The 17,635-nt window shown below is 42.0% G+C and overlaps 1 protein-coding gene across 1 annotated transcript in view; it reads left to right on the forward strand.

The window, feature by feature from the left end:
- LOC136687442 (macrophage mannose receptor 1-like) overlaps positions 1–17,635 on the forward strand; it is a 41,946-nt gene that overhangs the window by 21,788 nt on the left and 2,523 nt on the right. The window contains exons 2-3 of the mRNA XM_066661847.1: positions 9,556–9,912; positions 10,026–10,388. Of these exons, the coding sequence (XP_066517944.1) occupies positions 9,556–9,912; positions 10,026–10,387 (719 nt within the window). The 3' untranslated portion in view covers position 10,388. The remainder of the gene's footprint in view (positions 1–9,555; positions 9,913–10,025; positions 10,389–17,635) is intronic.

The raw sequence follows: 17,635 nt of genomic DNA on the forward strand, positions 1-17,635 counted from the left end.
GGTTGTGGCAGGCAGTGTTTCACACAGGTCATGGCAAGATGAGAAGCAGGAGAATTGTCTGTGCAGGAGCAGGTGCACTGCAAACTTGTAGTAGTGGGAGCAGTATGGAAGCAGGCATTAAAATGACCAATTTGTATCTGTTTAGCCAGAGATGAGATGGGAGGGTTCAGGGCCACATGCCAACAATGAAGACAGTGGTAGGGATTCACTTTAGGTGCTTATTGCAATGGGAGAAAGAAGAGTCTTTGTCATTAACTTATGTCATTAAATATGAACATGCATTGAACAAAGGACTTATCAGGATAAATTAAATATTGCTTACAGAAATAATAACTACAATCATTCATTTTATTATATGTTCAGAAGCACAATCTTGATGTTCCTGATGGAGGTCATTGTTGGTAGATTCCCCAAAGTTTCCCTGATATCCTCTACCTGATTTTGAGTTCAACAACACAATACAGCTTCTAATACTAGCTACTGGAGAGGAACTGTAGGGGATATCTCCAGGCTATGTGAACAGGAAATGTGGAGCGCTTTGCATGAGCAGGAGAGTTGGTTGAAGAATGTAGGTTGATTTTACATCCTTAGTGAAATGGATTGGCTCACTGCCCTAAAGGGTTAATATATAAAGTGACATTTTCATTGCTCATGTGATGAGGAAACTTTATGCAAAATGTGTTTTGGTGAAACAGATGATCACTTCATTCCTCTGTCTGAGGTATTAATGAGATGTGCCACTGGTGTTGGATGACCTTCCAAATCATCTAAAAAGAATTAGGTGGTGTGCTATCAGTCCAGAGAACACAGTTCCACTGTTCCACAGCCTAGTGCCTGGGCAACAGGGTTTCTACACTTCTAACCCACCCTTGGTTTTGGGCTTGCTGGTTTTAGCCTCATGTGCAGCTACATCAGAATCTCCCATTCTACCAGTCAGTTACAACCTGTGTCCACAGTGGGTGAAGGTTAAAGAAGCAGAGTTCACTAACTATAACAGCTGTCCACACCTTTGGACATTTATTTAGTTCTACTGAATATTTTCAGGTGTTTACTGTTGTGTTTGTGTTGATGGACGTATGCAAAGCATCTCAGTGCAGCTGTTGATAACATCACTGTCTGATTTTAATAAATGCTTTCCTCCTCATTCATGTTCCCATTACATCATCATCAACGTTTATCACCAATTCATTTTTATACTTAAATTAAAAATGGAAAATTCAACCTTACAATATTTGCTGTCCAGTTTCTTGTTGAGTACTTACACTCCTTGTGGCTGAATGCTACCAAATGCTCACAGAAATACACTGGTCCAGGGCCCTAAATGTCAAATACAAACGTCTCTTGTCTCTGTCCATGTGATGAGGGGATTTTATGTAAAGTATGTGTAGGTGAAACAGACGATCAATTCAGTCCTATACGTGAGGTACAGAGGAGGAGTTAGAGAGGTCAGAGATAAGAGAGAGAGGATAGAGAGAGATATAGAGTCACAGGGAGAAGAGAAGACGACAGAAGTGGACGTCGAGAGGAGAACAGAACCAACACCGAGGTAGGATTCATGTTTCATTAACATTAACTCAGAGCTAAAGAAGCTGCTCCAGTCTTCTGCTGGGGTTAGTTTTCATAGTGGACACTGGATAAAGATAAAGAGAAAGTTCTACATAGTGACCCAGTTACTGTGAGGTACACACTCCAAAAGAACTGGAGAATTACTCTCTGGAACATCACTGAACTGCACTGAGCACCTACACAGGTTCTACAAACTACATTTTGTAAGAGAAATAAGAACACACTAGATGAATATACTTTGTAGTGTGTTAAAATACACAGAGGTCTCAGACAGGTTCTAGATATTACCTGATTTGGCCACGATCAAAAAGAATGACATTTCTCATGAAAACAGATATAGCAGGTTGTAGATGTTGTATTTGTAAGTACAGGATGTAATTGTTAAATTACTAAGTTAAATTACTGAATATTTTGTTAAGTTCTGTATATGATTATTTTAGACATTAGAAGTAATCTCCAAAGTTCTCTGTAGTTAATTAAACAATACCAAGAGATTGCTACTAAAATAAATGTGTCCTTGTTCTTTATAAAATATAAAACATAGACACAGCCCCAACTACATTCTCATGATTCATGGGGAAAACGATGTCAGAAAGTGCACAATGTCCTCCAGTTACTGTGAGGTACACACTCCAAAAGAACTGGAGAATTACTATCTGGAACATCACTGAACAACACTGAGAACCTACACAGGTTCTACAAACTACATTTTTTAAGAGAAATAAGAACACACTAGATGAATATACTTTGAGTTCTCAGACAGGTTCTTGATATTACCTGATTTGGCCACAATCAAAAAGAATGACATTTCTCATGAGGACAGAAATAGCAGGTTCTAGATGTTGTATTTGTAATTACAGGATGTAATTGTTAAATTACTAAGTGAATGTTTTGGAATAAGATCGGTATAGGATTATTTTCGACATTAGAAGTAATCTCCAAAGTTCTCTGTAGTTAATTAAACAATACCAAGAGATTGCTACTAAAATTCATGGGTCCTTGTTCTTTAAAAAATATAAAACATAGACACAGCCCCAACTACATTCTCATGATTCATGGGGAAAATGATGTCAGAAAATGCACAACGTCCTCCATCAAATATCCACAGCAGTGTTCACAGAGCACATTTTCTTCAATTCAGCAGTAGAGTATAATTTAGTAATGTTATATTTAAAGAAATATTTTTTCTCTCAGAAATGGATCTGAAGTGGGTTTCTGTCATCTACCTTTTCTCAGGTGAGTGTGTCTTCACTTCTGTTTGTAAATTGTGTTTACTGAGAACCAATTGTCAAAAAATACTCCAAACGTAAATAAACAGCAATGTGTTCTACGTTCTGTTCCAGTCCGTGTGTTTATTCACTCGTCTAGGGTTCGTTCCACATTCCAGTTCATGTATTTGTTCATCGTCCTGAGTCCGGTCCACCATCCAGTCCATGTGTTCTGTCTGTCACCGTTTCCTCTACGTCATCTCAGCGGGAATCATAAATACGTCTGTGTGTACGCTGCTAGTCAGCCGTGTTTTGTGCTCTGTGATTTGTGTTGTGTGTATTGAATTCTGTGTGTTTTTCTGTTTTTGACTTCGTTACATTCCTACTTCGACTATGAGTTTATTTTTGCGCCTTTTTGAATACTGACATTAGATCTGTTGTGAATTATTGTAACACTGTGTATATATTTCACCAGAGTTGGCTGCCGTTTTTTTGGGAGTGGGTTTTGTGCGTGTTTTTGTGTATAGACAAGGAGCAAGGTAAGGTATTGTCTTTTGTTTCTTTTGTTTTCACTTAGGAACGTTAGAGCTGTTTGTGGGTCAGTTAGGAGGGGTGTTTGTTTGTTGTTTTTGTCGGCATAAGGCCATCCCGACGTTCACTGGTGTTTGTGTCATTGTAAATATCACCTATACAACATATATTCTATTCATTATACATTCTGTGTGTCCGTTTATGTCCTTTTTTCCACCTCCACATCTCTGTTACAGTTATTCCTTTCCCATACACTAATCCCAACACACACCTCATTCTGTTACGGCTCAACCCTAGACTGGGTCATAACAGAATTTGGGGGCTTGTCCTGTTTTCATTTTCCGGTTGTTTTTTGTCTTTTTTTTTCTGGCTGGTGGTTTTCTTTTTTGTGGGGGGCTGAAGATGGCTAGTTTTGATTTGTCCACATTTGCTCTTTGATCCACTTTGGAGGTGTTTGATTCGTGTTGAGTTGTTGATCTGCTTTTGATAGCGGATTTCTTTACAGTTAGTGTTAGCCAAAACGGGAGATAAAAGAGGCCTTGGAGACCCAGTTAGTTAGCAGGGGAATTTTGCATGAGAGGAGGGGTTCTCCGGGTGCTGCTTCAAGTCCAGCTCGGAGTACAGATGCGGCGGAGGTCGTGGACATCTTTGAGTTTCTACTGCGCATAGATCCTGGTGTTTCCCTGTCTCCTGGGTTGTATCCACGCTTGGCCATTCAGCTTAAGGATCAAGAGCTGGAAATAAAGATTCAGGAGCGTGAGGCAAAGTTACTCCGGTTTAAGGCAGTGTGAGTTGAAGCTGTGAAGGAGCTTGCTTTAAAAAGTGTCTGGGGGATTATAAGCCTGTCCCTCTTCCTCGCAGTGTGACCTCTCTCACGGCGCACTCTCCTGCTCCTGACAGCGTTCAGACACCGGCCACGCCACCGGTTCCCAAGCCCCGCTCTCCAGCTCGCTCATCGGCCGTAAGTACAGCGCGAAACTTTGATGTGAGTCTGCAGATCGGACTGGTTCCTGTTTTTAGGGAAAATGAGGTGGACGCTTATTTTCCGATTTTTGAGCAGATCGCTACCACTCTTAGTTGGCCTAAAGGCTTGTGGTCTCTGCTGCTTCAGTGTAAGTTAGTGGGCAAGGCTCAGGAGGTTTGTTCCTCTCTGTCGCTGGAGCAGAGCTTGGATTATGACGTCATGAAAATTACAATTCTGCGGGCGTATGAGTTAGTTCCAGAAGCCTACAGGCAGAATTTTAGACGTCTTACAAAACCCCCAGCCAGACGTATGTGGAATTTGCCAGAGAAAAGTCTCTGTTGTTTGATCGATGGTGTGCAGCTAGTAATGTTACGACATTCGAGCAGCTTAAGGAGTTGGTGCTCCTGGAGGATTTTAAAAACAATCTTCCTGATAAAATAGTAGTGTACCTCAATGAACAAAAAGTCACTAATCTGTCTGTTGCAGCTACTTTATCTGATGAATTCGTTCTGACACATAAAACAAACTTTGTCCCGAGTTCTCAGCGTGACATGTCTCGCCACACCCCCCCTTCACAACCTACTGTTAGTTCCTCTCAGTCTAATGTTTCTGAAAATAGAGAATGTTTCTATTGCCATGCTGTTGGTCATTTAATTGCTGCTTGTCCCGTTTTAAAACGTAAAGAAGCCGGCACTTTAGCTCCAAAGAAAGTTAACGCTGTTGGTTCGTTGAAGACCCCTGATAGTGACGGTTCGTTTGAACAACCCTCGGTAGAAGCACTGTTTAAACCATTTACATTTTCTGGGTTTGTTTCTCTTAGTGATACAGGACATAAACAGTCTATTCAGATTTTAAGAGACACTGGTGCTGCACAGTCTCTTATTTTAGACAGCATTTTATCGTTTTCTGGCTCTAGTTATTGTGGTAGTGACGTTTTAATTCAAGGGATTGAGTTAGGAGTTGTCCGTGTGCCGCTCCATAGAGTTTATTTGGTAACGCCTGAGTTTTTGGGTGTCGTTAAAGTTGCAGTTCATTCACAACTTCCAGTAAATGGAGTGTCGTTTATTTTGGGTAATGACCTGGCTGGGGATAAATTGTTTACACTACCTGAGGTGGTTTCTGAACCCCTCTCTGCTGTGGAGAACTCATCTATTTTTCCATCCTGTGTTCTCACTCGAGCTCAAAAGAGAAAGTTTGAGGATGTAGTAGGGTTATCAGACTCCTTTTAAAATAAAGATGACCCATTTTGTGATGCTTCTTTTCCTATAAGTGGGACAGACATTTGTAACATTAATTACACAGATACATGAATTACTCATATTAACATTGCTGCTGCTCAGAAGTCAGATCACACAATAAAACGCTGTTTTGATTCTGCACTTGATGTTTGTCCTGATAAACTCTTTAGTCCCTATTATGTTGACAATGGTGTCTTAATGAGAAAATGGTCTTCCCCTTCTTCGTTGGATGGTTGTGCTGATCTGTGTCAGATAGTTGTTCCCCAGTCCTTTAGATAACACATTTTGTCCCTAGCTCATGACCATCCCTGTTCTGGACATCTCTGCATTCGTAAAACATATCAGCATGGTCTTAGGTATTTCTTTTGGCCCACAGTAAAGTCTGATGTTACCCAGTCCTGTCGCACCTGCCATACAAGTCAGCTCGTGAGGCCTGCCCCACTTCACCTCATACAGATAACATGTGAACCGTTCGAACATCTGCTGATTGACTGTGTGGGACCTTTGCCAGAAACTCCAGGCCTTTTTTTGATTTTCCGTCTAAAATTACATTCCCAAATCTAGAGGCTTTCTGTTCAGGCAGTGAATAAACTAGAGATATTATAATGATTTATTTTTACAGAAAACCCTTCAAATTTGTAAAAGAAACCATTTAGAGTCCTGAAACATATATGAAGTGGTGAAAAGCTTATGAAAACCACAAAAAAAATGTATTGGCTTGTCTTATTTTTGAAAAAAAAAAAATGTTAGTGACTATAAACTGAAGAGTTCATGAGTCCCATTACTTTTTTCTTTTTAAAATTGTGTCTCCAGGGGTCTATTTTCAAAATCTAAAATTTGGAGTTGATACCTCCTACTGATCTGAAGTTATTGCAGCTGGAGCAGACAGTGGACAGATGGCCTCTCCAAGTGTCTCTTTAGGCCCCAAGCTCTTCATAAGGAATATTATTAATTTTTCTGCAAATATACAGTAATACTGAGTTCAGTTCTCACCGAGTACACTGTCCCTTTAAATCTCAGCGGATTCAGAGGCGGTCGGCTTGGTTGTAGTGCTATCATTTAAATGTCCTCAGTGAGGGAAATAAAGAAATATAAGCTTTCAGAACATGTTTATTGACTTGATTACTGTTTGTGGAGCCTCTGGCTGTTAAACAGAACCGTTTGAGTCTCTCTCGCGGTGTCTGCGTCTGTGAGGCGGTGGAAACGTTAGCACGGTTAGCTGCGCCCGCCTCCTTGGGTGCGCGTTGTTTTTTTTCACGACTCTGGGTGAGATAGCGGCTAAAGCTAAACGCGGCTTGTGTGCGATGTAGGAACAAAGACGCATGCGCCTTTCTTTGCCAGAGAAACAGACCTGACGCTTGAAATATCTTATTCTTTCGGCTTTAATTCCCTAGTTCTACATTTTAGCGTGTAATGGCTTATATCCTCTTAATCCTGAGAGTCTGCCCGTTCAATTGGTGTATGGCTTGTAAACATTGACTCAAATATGGCGCCGTGAAAATTATGAATGAGTCTAACGCAAAAATATTTTTTCATAACAATCCTGGCAAAGTATATTTCGACCAAAAATACATATTTTAAAAATGGAAATATATATAAACTGGCAGAATCAATAAAAAGCAGAGACTTACAGCTTTAATTTCGTACCTTGAGTGTCTATATTACAACTGCGGCTCTGTAGTTATATATAAGTTTATAATTAACTGTGTTTTGTGGCCCGCCGGCGGGCCAGAGCATTAGAACAGTTAATGTGTGCTGCTACTAAATTTCCAGAGGCTGTTCCCATCCGATCTTTACATTCAAAGGTTATTGTTCAGGCTTTGGTTAAGTTTTGTACCACGTTTGGTTCACCTAAGGTGATACAGTCTGACCAGGGTTCCAACTTCATGTCTCAGCTATTTTCTCAAGTAATGAAAGAGCTTCACGTTAACCATCAGGTGTCTAGTGCATATCACCCAGAGTCACAGGGCGCACTTGAACGTTTCCACCAACCTCTTAAAAACATGTTAAGGACTTTCTGTCTTGAGGTTGGTTAGGATTGGGATGAGGGGGTTCCACTCCTTTTATATGCAATTAGAGACGCTGTGCAGGAGTCCACTGGGTTTAGTCCTGCTGAGCTAGTGTTTGGCCATGTGATAAGAGGTCCATTAAAGGCCTCGTAAGAGCAGTGGTTGTCTCCCAGTTCACATACACTTGCCAAGCCTGTTCTAGAGTATGTTCGTTCACTTAGAGAGCGCATGAGGTTAGCTCATGATGTTGCCGGACATGCTTTAGAGCCCTCTCAAAATAAAATGAAAGAGTGCTACGACAGAGACGCAGTGCAGCGTTCTTTTCAGGAGGGTGACCAGGTTTTAATTTTGCTGACCGTGTTAGGCTCCTCCCTACACACTCAATTTGCAGGTCCCTATGAAGTGAAAAATTAAGTGACACAAATAATGTAATTATGACTCCAGATAGAACAAGGAAAACTCATGTTTGCCACATTAACCTTTTAAAACCTTACCTCTAACACAGTAGATAACTGTAATTTACCAGAATACAGTACTTTCTGTCAAGATGTGGAAAAATGCACCATCTTTTCTTTACGAGGCCAGTCCCTATCCATCAGCATCGTACTGATGACTGTAGGCTACTAATTTTATTTTAATGATTTCTGCTCAAAATGCACTTACTTACTGAGACTTACCTTTTCTATTCATGGGGATTTAGAAGAATTAAAAGATTGCATTTGTAATTAAATGTAATATGCTGGTATACAAGCTGTTATTCTATTTACATGAATATATTGTTAAATTACAGTAGAGCCACTTTAAAATAGCAGTAACTTGCTGGTATTTCCTGTAAAATTACAATACAAAACTGTTTTTCTACTGTTATACAATAATTCCATATACAGTACAATACTGTTGAAATATGTGACGGTAGCTGCTTTGTAGAAAAAATAAATAAAAAAACAAGTAAAATACCGGAATTGAGGTTGCCACAGTGCTCACAGTGAAATGTTTTACAGTGAATTGTGAACTGTAGAATGTGAAATAATCATTGTTCTTGTAATTGTCCAGTCCTCATTGTGTCCTATCAGTGAGAATCTCCAATGTCTGCTGATGTGAACATAACACTATTAATAGTGTCAGGACAGCACTAATAATATTATATTCTGGTTTTCATGTTATTCTCAGCTGTCTGTGGTGTGTCGGTGCACATTCCTCATCAATATCACTTTGTGAATGAGAGTAAAAAGTGGACTGAAGCTCAGAGCTACTGCAGACAGAACTACACTGATCTGGCCACTGTCAGCAACATGGAGGAGATGAAGACGCTCAGTTCCACTCTGCAAAACAAAGCCAATGACTTCGAATGGATCGGTCTAAACAGAGGGAGCACTGGGAGATGGAAGTGGTCTCTGGGTGATGGAGATATGTACAGAGAGGGAGCGGAGTACAGGAACTGGAGCAGTAAAGAACCAAACAATGCTAGAGGGAGTGAGTTCTGTGTTGCGATGAATAAATGTAATGGAACCTGGCTGGATGATGGCTGTAATCATCAATACCCTTTTGTGTGTTATGATGGTAAGATCACACAGACACATAGTACTGAAAATCATATACATTTCTTATATAACTAGACCTACTGGCCTCTTACACTGTATGGCCAAATGTATGTGGACACGTTACATCTGTTTGAACTCTTAGAAAACATCTTTCCCCAATCATGTGGTGTTACTGTCACACATCTCTGGGTTGTGGTGTTGTGTGTTCTTCCTGTGTTTGTGTGGGTTTCCTCCCATGATTCAAAAACACACATTAGTAGTTTGATTGGCTACTAAACAGTGTTCTTAGGTGTGAGTGACCTGCTGAGTGTGTGATGCCCTGTGATGGACTAGGGCTCCATCCTGGGTGTGTCCACGCCTTGTGACCAGTAAAACTAGTATCAACATACCTTTGACCATATTGAGTAGATGTGTATCATTAACTGTTCTTCTGGCTGCTGAAGAAGAGAGAACTGTACTGTAACAGAGCCATAGATAAAATAACACTTGTGTTTTCAGGAAACAAGGCACATAATCAAACATATAGGTTTATTCCTGATGTGAACCTGACCTGGCGTGAAGCTCAGAGCTACTGCAGAGAGAACTACACAGATCTGACCAGTGTTAGAGACCAGAGTGAGAACCAGCAGATCTGGAGTATGACAAATACAAGTAGTAGTAGTAATGTGTGGATCGGTCTGTTCAACGACTCCTGGCAGTGGTCAGATCAGAGTAACTCTTCATTCCGATACTGGAATTCTGGCCAGCCAAATAATCATGATAAAAAAGAGAACTGTACTGCAGTGTATATGAAGGACCAGGGCCAGTGGCATGATGTAGAGTGTGAAATTAGGCACCCATTCGTCTGCTACCAGAGTGAGTGTCATATGACTTTTTTTTTTTTTAATTGATTATACAACCCTCTATAGATCGTCCTGTTTGACCTCACACACAGTTACTAAAACATCCTGCTTTCCTTCTATCTCCAGATCAGCTGCTGTTGGTGAATCTGACCCGGACCTGGAAAGATGCTCTGAAATACTGCAGGGAGAACCATGTGGATCTGGTCTCAGTTGACTCTGAGAAGGTCCAGTCCTGGGTGATGGACTTAGCTCAGAAAGCCTCCACTGATCATGTTTGGCTGGGGCTACGTCACACCTGCACCCTCAACTTCTGGTTCTGGGTCAGTGGAGAGTCCATCTGCTACCAGAACTGGGCTCCAGGGCATGGGACCGGGGGAGAAGACTGTAGATCTGGAGAGAGATCTGGAGCGGTGGGATCGAGTGGAGGACAGCAGTGGGTCAGTCTGCCACAGAACCAGCAGCTCAACTTCATCTGCTCCAACTACTGAGGTCAGTTACACTTTGTTTGTCACTGGAATATTGAAGTGGACATTGTAACACTCACTGGTTCTTTCTCTTCTCAAAGATGAAGACTGAAACCAGGTGTGTTCCCTTTCTGAGACACAGAAGATCCTCAGTGGGAAGATCCTTATGTTCAGTGATGGTTATGATTTCTTGCATTATTACTGGGTTTAATGGGTGGTGAGTAAATATGTACATTTTGATAACAATGTTGGATGTTTAGTGCGCAGATGAATGGTTTTCTTCCTGAAATATATGTGGTCCTCAGTCATGAAACAAACAGAATGAGTTTGTTGAATGGACACATTGTTCAAGACCATGGTCTTCAAATGTCAGTTTTAAACATTGTTTCAAGTTTGATCTATTTTTACAGTCATTTTTTTGTGTGTGTTTGATTTGTTGTGTATCGCTGTGTCATTATCATCATTACTCTCTATACACCAGTTTTGTCACTAATTTAAAAATAAAAATCAATAAAACTGCTTTATAAAATTCTATGAAGTTTTGATTGTAAATCTTGTGCTCTAATAAAACAAATGCACAAATCCTCTCTGTACTGGGGGTGCACGATATGGACAAGAATGTGATGTGCGATAATGTTCTTGGACATCCCGGTATCAATATTGGTATTGATGTGAAACTCGAGGAATTAAGATTAAAATAAAGAGTGTGTGTGACTCTGAACAGCAGTACATTCATAACCTGAAAATAAGCAGTTTTTACTGTGTAATGAAATCAGAATAATTATATTTATTTTGCAGGTTTCTTCAACAAGAGATATCTCCTTAAATTAGATAAGGAGTATATAAACTGTGATAGTGCATGCAGTTTGTGCAATGCAAGGCTGTATTCCCTGAACCACAGCAAATAACAGTTCAAATAAATAAATCTGAAAGTGAATAATAGATATAGAAATTCACGCTATGACTGACCGGCCTCATCGCCTTCCTGCGCCCCCACCTTTGGAAACCACCACCTTAAATTAAGGTAAAGTTTGTTGTGTTCCCTGTGACGGTACCTACAAGAACTGAGCATGGCCACCTTGTTTAAAACCAACGTATTCTCAGACCCTGTCTCCCTTTGTGGTACAATATTTTCCTCACTTTAAGGGTTCACAATTGGAACTTAAATGATGGAAACAAAAGCCTGAAGGTGAACAAATGCCTTGGACCAAATGTCTAAATCAGTTTAAGCCTCGAATGATCATCTTACTATTTGTAGAATATTCACACATCTACATCTACATCCCGCAGAACAATTCAGAATTTGGACAAAATAATAATAATAATAATAATACAATAAAGAAATCCTTGCTGAGACTATGGACTATGGTGGTTTCTACACTTCAAACCCACACTTTAGTTTTGGGCATGGTGGTCTCAGCCTCATGTGCAGCTGCTTCAGAGCATCCCATTCTACCAGTCAGTGCTTGGCTATGGAGTTATTACAACCGTTGTCTACAATGTGTGCAGCTTAAAGACGCAGACCTCACTAACTACAAACACTGTCCTTACATTTGGACGTTGTGGACATTTGGACATGTATTTAGTTCTACTGGACATAAGGTGGTCACTGCTGGGTTGGTGTTTATTAGACTGAGGTGAGCGAACCATCTCAGAGCAGAGCAGCTGCTGATAACATCACTGTCTAATTTTCATAAACTCTTTCCTTGTTCATACCCTTCCTTTCAGAAATGTCCAGAAACTCATGCTGACGTAGTGTATTTACACCTGTCTGACGCCTGAAAACTGTGAATGCAAATCACCGGCACACATCCTGAACCCACATGACCCTGGTGTTTCCACGTCCTAAAGCCTGTGTTTACGTTCTGGACGTCAGTGTGACCTAATGATTTCAGTGTCTGATATTTATTTCTATTAAATATAATCTACAGGACTGTTTTTATAATATTCTTAACACATAGGAGTCTCTGTAAAACCACACGTGTAAAAATATATGATAATACCATGATGAAACAAATTGAATTACAAATGAAACCAGAAGCACCAGTTGTTACCTTAGTGATATCATGAGCTGAACATCCAGGTACAATGTAAAGCACTGCTGTGCAGAGCCGGTGATTTGAAGCTGGTGAGGGACAGACAGGTGGTCGACTGCATCGAAGACTGCAGGGTGGTCTATGAGAATCAGGACTGATGACATTTTGGTTGGACTTGCACCTTCTGGAAGTGCAGTGAGAACATGATCTGTAGAGTGTGCCAAAGGAGCCGAATTCTTCATCTCATGTGAGTTGTAGTTCAAAGAAATAATTCATAAAATAGAAAATAATTCATTTGAAAAACATGGTTTGTGTGAAACCACTGACACCTCACTACAACAGTCTCAGGGCCCTAAAGGGTTAATATCAAAAACAAGAGGTTGTTGTTGACTGAACGTGTGCTGCACCTGACTTTTATGCAAAACATGTTTTGGTGAAGCAGACGTCCATCAGTCTGGTGTCGGAGGTAAAGAGGAGGGGTTTAGAAAGAGAGAGAGAGAGAGATAACATCACTGTCTGATTTTAATAAACCCGTTCACCTTCGTTCATGTTCCTATTACGTCATCATCAACGTTAAATTTTATACTTCAATTAAAAATGGATAATTCAACCTTACAATATTTGCTGTCCAGTTTCTTGTTGAGTACTTACACTCCTTGTGGCTGAATGCTACCAAATACTCACAGAAAGAGAGTGGTCCTGAGCTCTATATGTCAAATACAAGCGTCTCTTGTCTCTGTCCATGTGATGAGGGGATTTTATGTAAAGTATGTGTAGGTGAAACAGACGATTCTCTCAGACCTATAGGTGAGGTACAGAGGAGGAGTTAGAGAGGTCAGAGATAAGAGAGAGAGGATAGAGAGATACAGAGTCACAGGGAGAAGAGAAGACGACAGAAGTGGACGCCGAGAGGAGAACAGAACCAACACTGAGGTAGGATTCATGTTTCATTAACATTAACTCAGAGCTAAAGAAGCTGCTCCAGTCTTCTGCTGGGGTTAGTTTTCATAGTGGACACTGGATAAAGAGAAAGTTCTACATAGTGACCCAGTTACTGTGAGGTACACACTCCAAAAGAACTGGAGAACTACACTGTGATCTTAAACAGGTTCTAGATACTACCTGAATAATTACATATTTTCAAATATTCCATAATTATTTTGGATATTGAACATTTTCTAGTGTGAATTATGATTAAAATTAAAATCTATGAAAATTACATTAAGCAACGTTACTAAATTACACTTGGATCCCAAACTGGTTCTAGAATTTTTCTGAACATTTTAAGGTATAAAACAGAGAAAGATGAAGTATTGTGTAAAAGATCCCTCAAGTCTAGAATTCTACAATTTTAATATAAAAAAATAAAGTTTGGATTTATTACCAGAGTTAGAGTCTAGAGATAAAATCTGTGAAAACACAGGTAATGAAGTTACAGGGGTGTTTTACACACTCTTCACAATATACACAGGTTCACACTCATTTACAACACTCTCATTGGTTAGTCACTAACATTTCTAAAAATGTTTAATACAGGTATCTACCTATATCTGATATTTGGTCCACAGTGTACATCCAACTAAAAAAACCCCTAAAACAATTTCTGCTTTCGATATTTTATCATTGTCATCTTCCACAAAAGAGTGAAATAAACATTCGGGAAACATTCAAATTAAAGGTATTTATATCCGTCTCAACTTTTAACACGAAACATATCGTTACTGATTCATCAACTTACTTCTGTGCTGTGTTGATTCAGTTCATTTGATCTAATATTTTCTACTGCTTCATATATCCTCATATAGCATTTTTAAAAAGGTTTTCTTCCTCTATATTTCATTTCATCTTATACTGTCACTATCAAAAACTAATCAAATAAATGAAAAAAAAAAACATTGATCTCCAAAAAAAGTGATATAAAAAAGTGATAGATTTGTTTCTTAGTAATTTTTGAGCATTTCTATTGGTTCATTCATCAAGAGTTCTTGAAATCCTTAATCCTTTTTTCTCCTCTAGACAGTGACAATATCCATTAATTTATTTCCATGTAAACCTTTTATGTTTGCCAGGATGCTGTTGTAAATAAGAACAAGGGTAAAACATATATAAATAAATAAATAAAATGTAAACATAAAATTGACCAGGGGAATCATTCTAGATTTTAATATAATCCCTACATTCAGAAAACATACTATTGGTAAACTTTCATATTTTATTGCTGATGTTCACAAATATGTAAAGTATAATTCTTCTGAATTTTCTTTTAGAAATGGACCTGAGGAGCATTTTCATCTTGTTCCTTTTCTCAGGTCAGAGATTGTTTCTGTTTGTACGTGTGATTTTTATGTATATTTTTAATTTTTTTCTAAAGAGTTGGTAGATAGTGGTTGCACAGTGGTGCAGCTTGTTGTGTCTCAGCTCCAGGGACCTGGAGGTTGTGGGTTCGAGTCCCGCTCCGGGTGACTGTCTGTGAGGAGTGTGGTGTGTTCTCCCTGTGTCTGCACGGGTTTCCTCCGGGTGAGGGTCTGTGAGGATTGTGGTGTGTTCTCCCTGTGTCTGTGTGGGTTTCCTCCAGGTGAGGGTCTGTGAGGAGTGTGGTGTGTTCTCCCTGTGTCTGTGTGGGTTTCCTCCGGGTGACTGTCTCTGAGGAGTGTGGTGTGTTCTCCCTGTGTCTGTGTGGGTTTCCTCCGGGTGACTGTCTGTGAGGAGTGTGGTGTGTTCTCCCTGTGTCTGTGTGGGTTTCGTCCAGGTGAATGTCTGTGAGGAGTGTGGTGTGTTCTCCCTGTGTCTGTGTGGGTTTCCTCCGGGTGATTGTCTGTGAGGAGTGTGGTGAGTTCTCCCTGTGTCTGTGTGGGTTTCCTTCGGGTGACTGTCTGTGAGGAGTGTGGTGTGTTCTCCCTGTGTCTGCGTTGGTTTCCTCCGGGTGATTGTCTGTGAGGAGTGTGGTGAGTTCTCCCTGTTTCTGTGTGGGTTTCCTCCGGGTGACTGTCTGTGAGAAGTGTTGTGTGTTCTCCCCGTGTCTGCGTGGGTTTCCTTCAGGTGAATGTCTGTGAGGTGTGTGGTGTGTTCTCTCTGTGTCTGCGTGGGTTTCCTCCGGATGACTGTGTGAGAGGAGTGTGGTGTGTTCTCCCTGTGTCTGCGTGGGTTTCCTCTGAGTGACTGTCTGTGAGGAGTGTGGTGTGTTCTCCCTGTGTCTGCGTGGGTTTCCTGTGAGGAGTGTGGTGTGTTCTCCCTGTGTCTGCGTGGGTTTCCTCCAGGTGACTGTCTGTGAGGAGTGTGGTGTGTTCTCCCTGTGTCTGCGTGGGTTTCCTCTGAGTGACTGTCTGTGAGGAGTGTGGTGTGTTCTCTCTGTGTCTGCTTGGATTTCCTCCGGGTGACTGTCTGTGAAGAGTGTGGTGCGTTCTCCCTGTGTCTGCGTGGGTTTCCTCCGGGTGACTCTCTGTGAGGAGTATGGTGTGTTCTCCCTGTGTCTGCGTGTGTTTCCTCCGGGTGACTGTCTGTGAGGTGTGTGGTGTGTTCTCCCCGTGTCTGCGTGGGTTTCCTCCGGGTGACTCTCTGTGAGGAGTGTGGTGTGTTCTCCCTGTGTCTGCGTGTGTTTCCTCTGGGTGATTGTCTGTGAGGAGTGTGGTGAGTTCTCCCTGTGTCTGTATGGGTTTCCTTCGGGTGACTGTCTGTGAGGTGTGTGGTGTGTTCTCCCCGTGTCTGCGTGGGTTTCCTCCGGGTGACTGTCTGTGAGGAGTGTGGTGTGTTCTCCCTGTGTCTGCGTGGGTTTCCTCTGAGTGACTGTCTGTGAGGAGTGTGGTGTGTTCTCCCTGTGTCTGCTTGGATTTCCTCCGGGTGACTGTCTGTGAGGAGTGTGGTGTGTTCTCTCTGTGTCTGCTTGGATTTCCTCCGGGTGACTGTCTGTGAAGAGTGTGGTGTGTTCTCCCTGTGTCTGCGTGGGTTTCCTCCGGGTGACTGTCTGTGAGGAGTGTGGTGTGTTCTCCCTGTGTCTGCGTGGGTTTCCTCTGAGTGACTGTCTGTGAGGAGTGTGGTGTGTTCTCCCTGTGTCTGCTTGGATTTCCTCCGGGTGACTGTCTGTGAGGAGTGTGGTGTGTTCTCTCTGTGTCTGCTTGGATTTCCTCCGGGTGACTGTCTGTGAAGAGTGTGGTGTGTTCTCCCTGTGTCTGCATGGGTTTCCTTCCGGTGACTGTCTGTGAGGAGTGTGGTGTGTTCTCCCTGTGTCTGCGTGGGTTTCCTCCGGGTGACTGTCTGTGAGGAGTGTGGTGTGTTCTCCCTGTGTCTGCGTGGGTTTCCTCTGAGTGACTGTCTGTGAGGAGTGTGGTGTGTTCTCCCTGTGTCTGCGTGGGTTTCCTGTGAGGAGTGTGGTGTGTTCTCCCTGTGTCTGCATGGGTTTCCTTCCGGTGACTGTCTGTGAAGAGTGTGGTGTGTTCTCCCTGTGTCTGCGTGGGTTTCCTCCGGGTGACTGTCTGTGAGGAGTGTGGTGTGTTCTCCCTGTGTCTGCGTGGGTTTCCTCTGAGTGACTGTCTGTGAGGAGTGTGGTGTGTTCTCCCTGTGTCTGCTTGGATTTCCTCCGGGTGACTGTCTGTGAGGAGTGTGGTGTGTTCTCTCTGTGTCTGCTTGGATTTCCTCCGGGTGACTGTCTGTGAAGAGTGTGGTGTGTTCTCCCTGTGTCTGCGTGGGTTTCCTCCGGGTGACTGTTTGTGAGGAGTGTGGTGTGTTCTCTCTGTGTCTGCGTGGGTTTCCTCCAGGTGACTGTCTGTGAGAAGTGTGGTGTGTTCTCCCTGTGTCTGCGTGAGTTTCCTTCAGGTGAATGTCTGTGAGGTGTGTGGTGTGTTCTCCCTGTGTCTGCATGGGTTTACTCCGGGTGACTGTCTGTGAGCAGTGTGGTGTGTTCTCTCTGTGTCTGCGTGGGTTTCCTCCGGGTGACTGTCTGTGAGCAGTGTGGTGTGTTCTCTCTGTGTCTGCGTAGGTTTCCTCTGAGAGACTGTCTGTGAGGAGTGTGGTGTGTTCTCCCCGTGTCTGCTTGGATTTCCTCCGGATGACTGTCTGTGAGGAGTGTGGTGTGTTCTCCCTATGTCTGCATGGGTTTCCTGTGAGGAGTGTGGTGTGTTCTCCCTGTGTCTGCGTGGGTTTCCTCCGGGTGACTGTCTGTGAGGAGTGTGGTGTGTTCTCTCTGTGTCTGCATGGGTTTTCTCTGAGTGAATGTCTGTGAGGAGTGTGGTGTGTTCTCCCT

Source organism: Hoplias malabaricus, chromosome 2, assembly GCF_029633855.1.
Source record: "Hoplias malabaricus isolate fHopMal1 chromosome 2, fHopMal1.hap1, whole genome shotgun sequence".
In the NCBI taxonomy this organism is placed as follows: domain Eukaryota; kingdom Metazoa; phylum Chordata; class Actinopteri; order Characiformes; family Erythrinidae; genus Hoplias; species Hoplias malabaricus.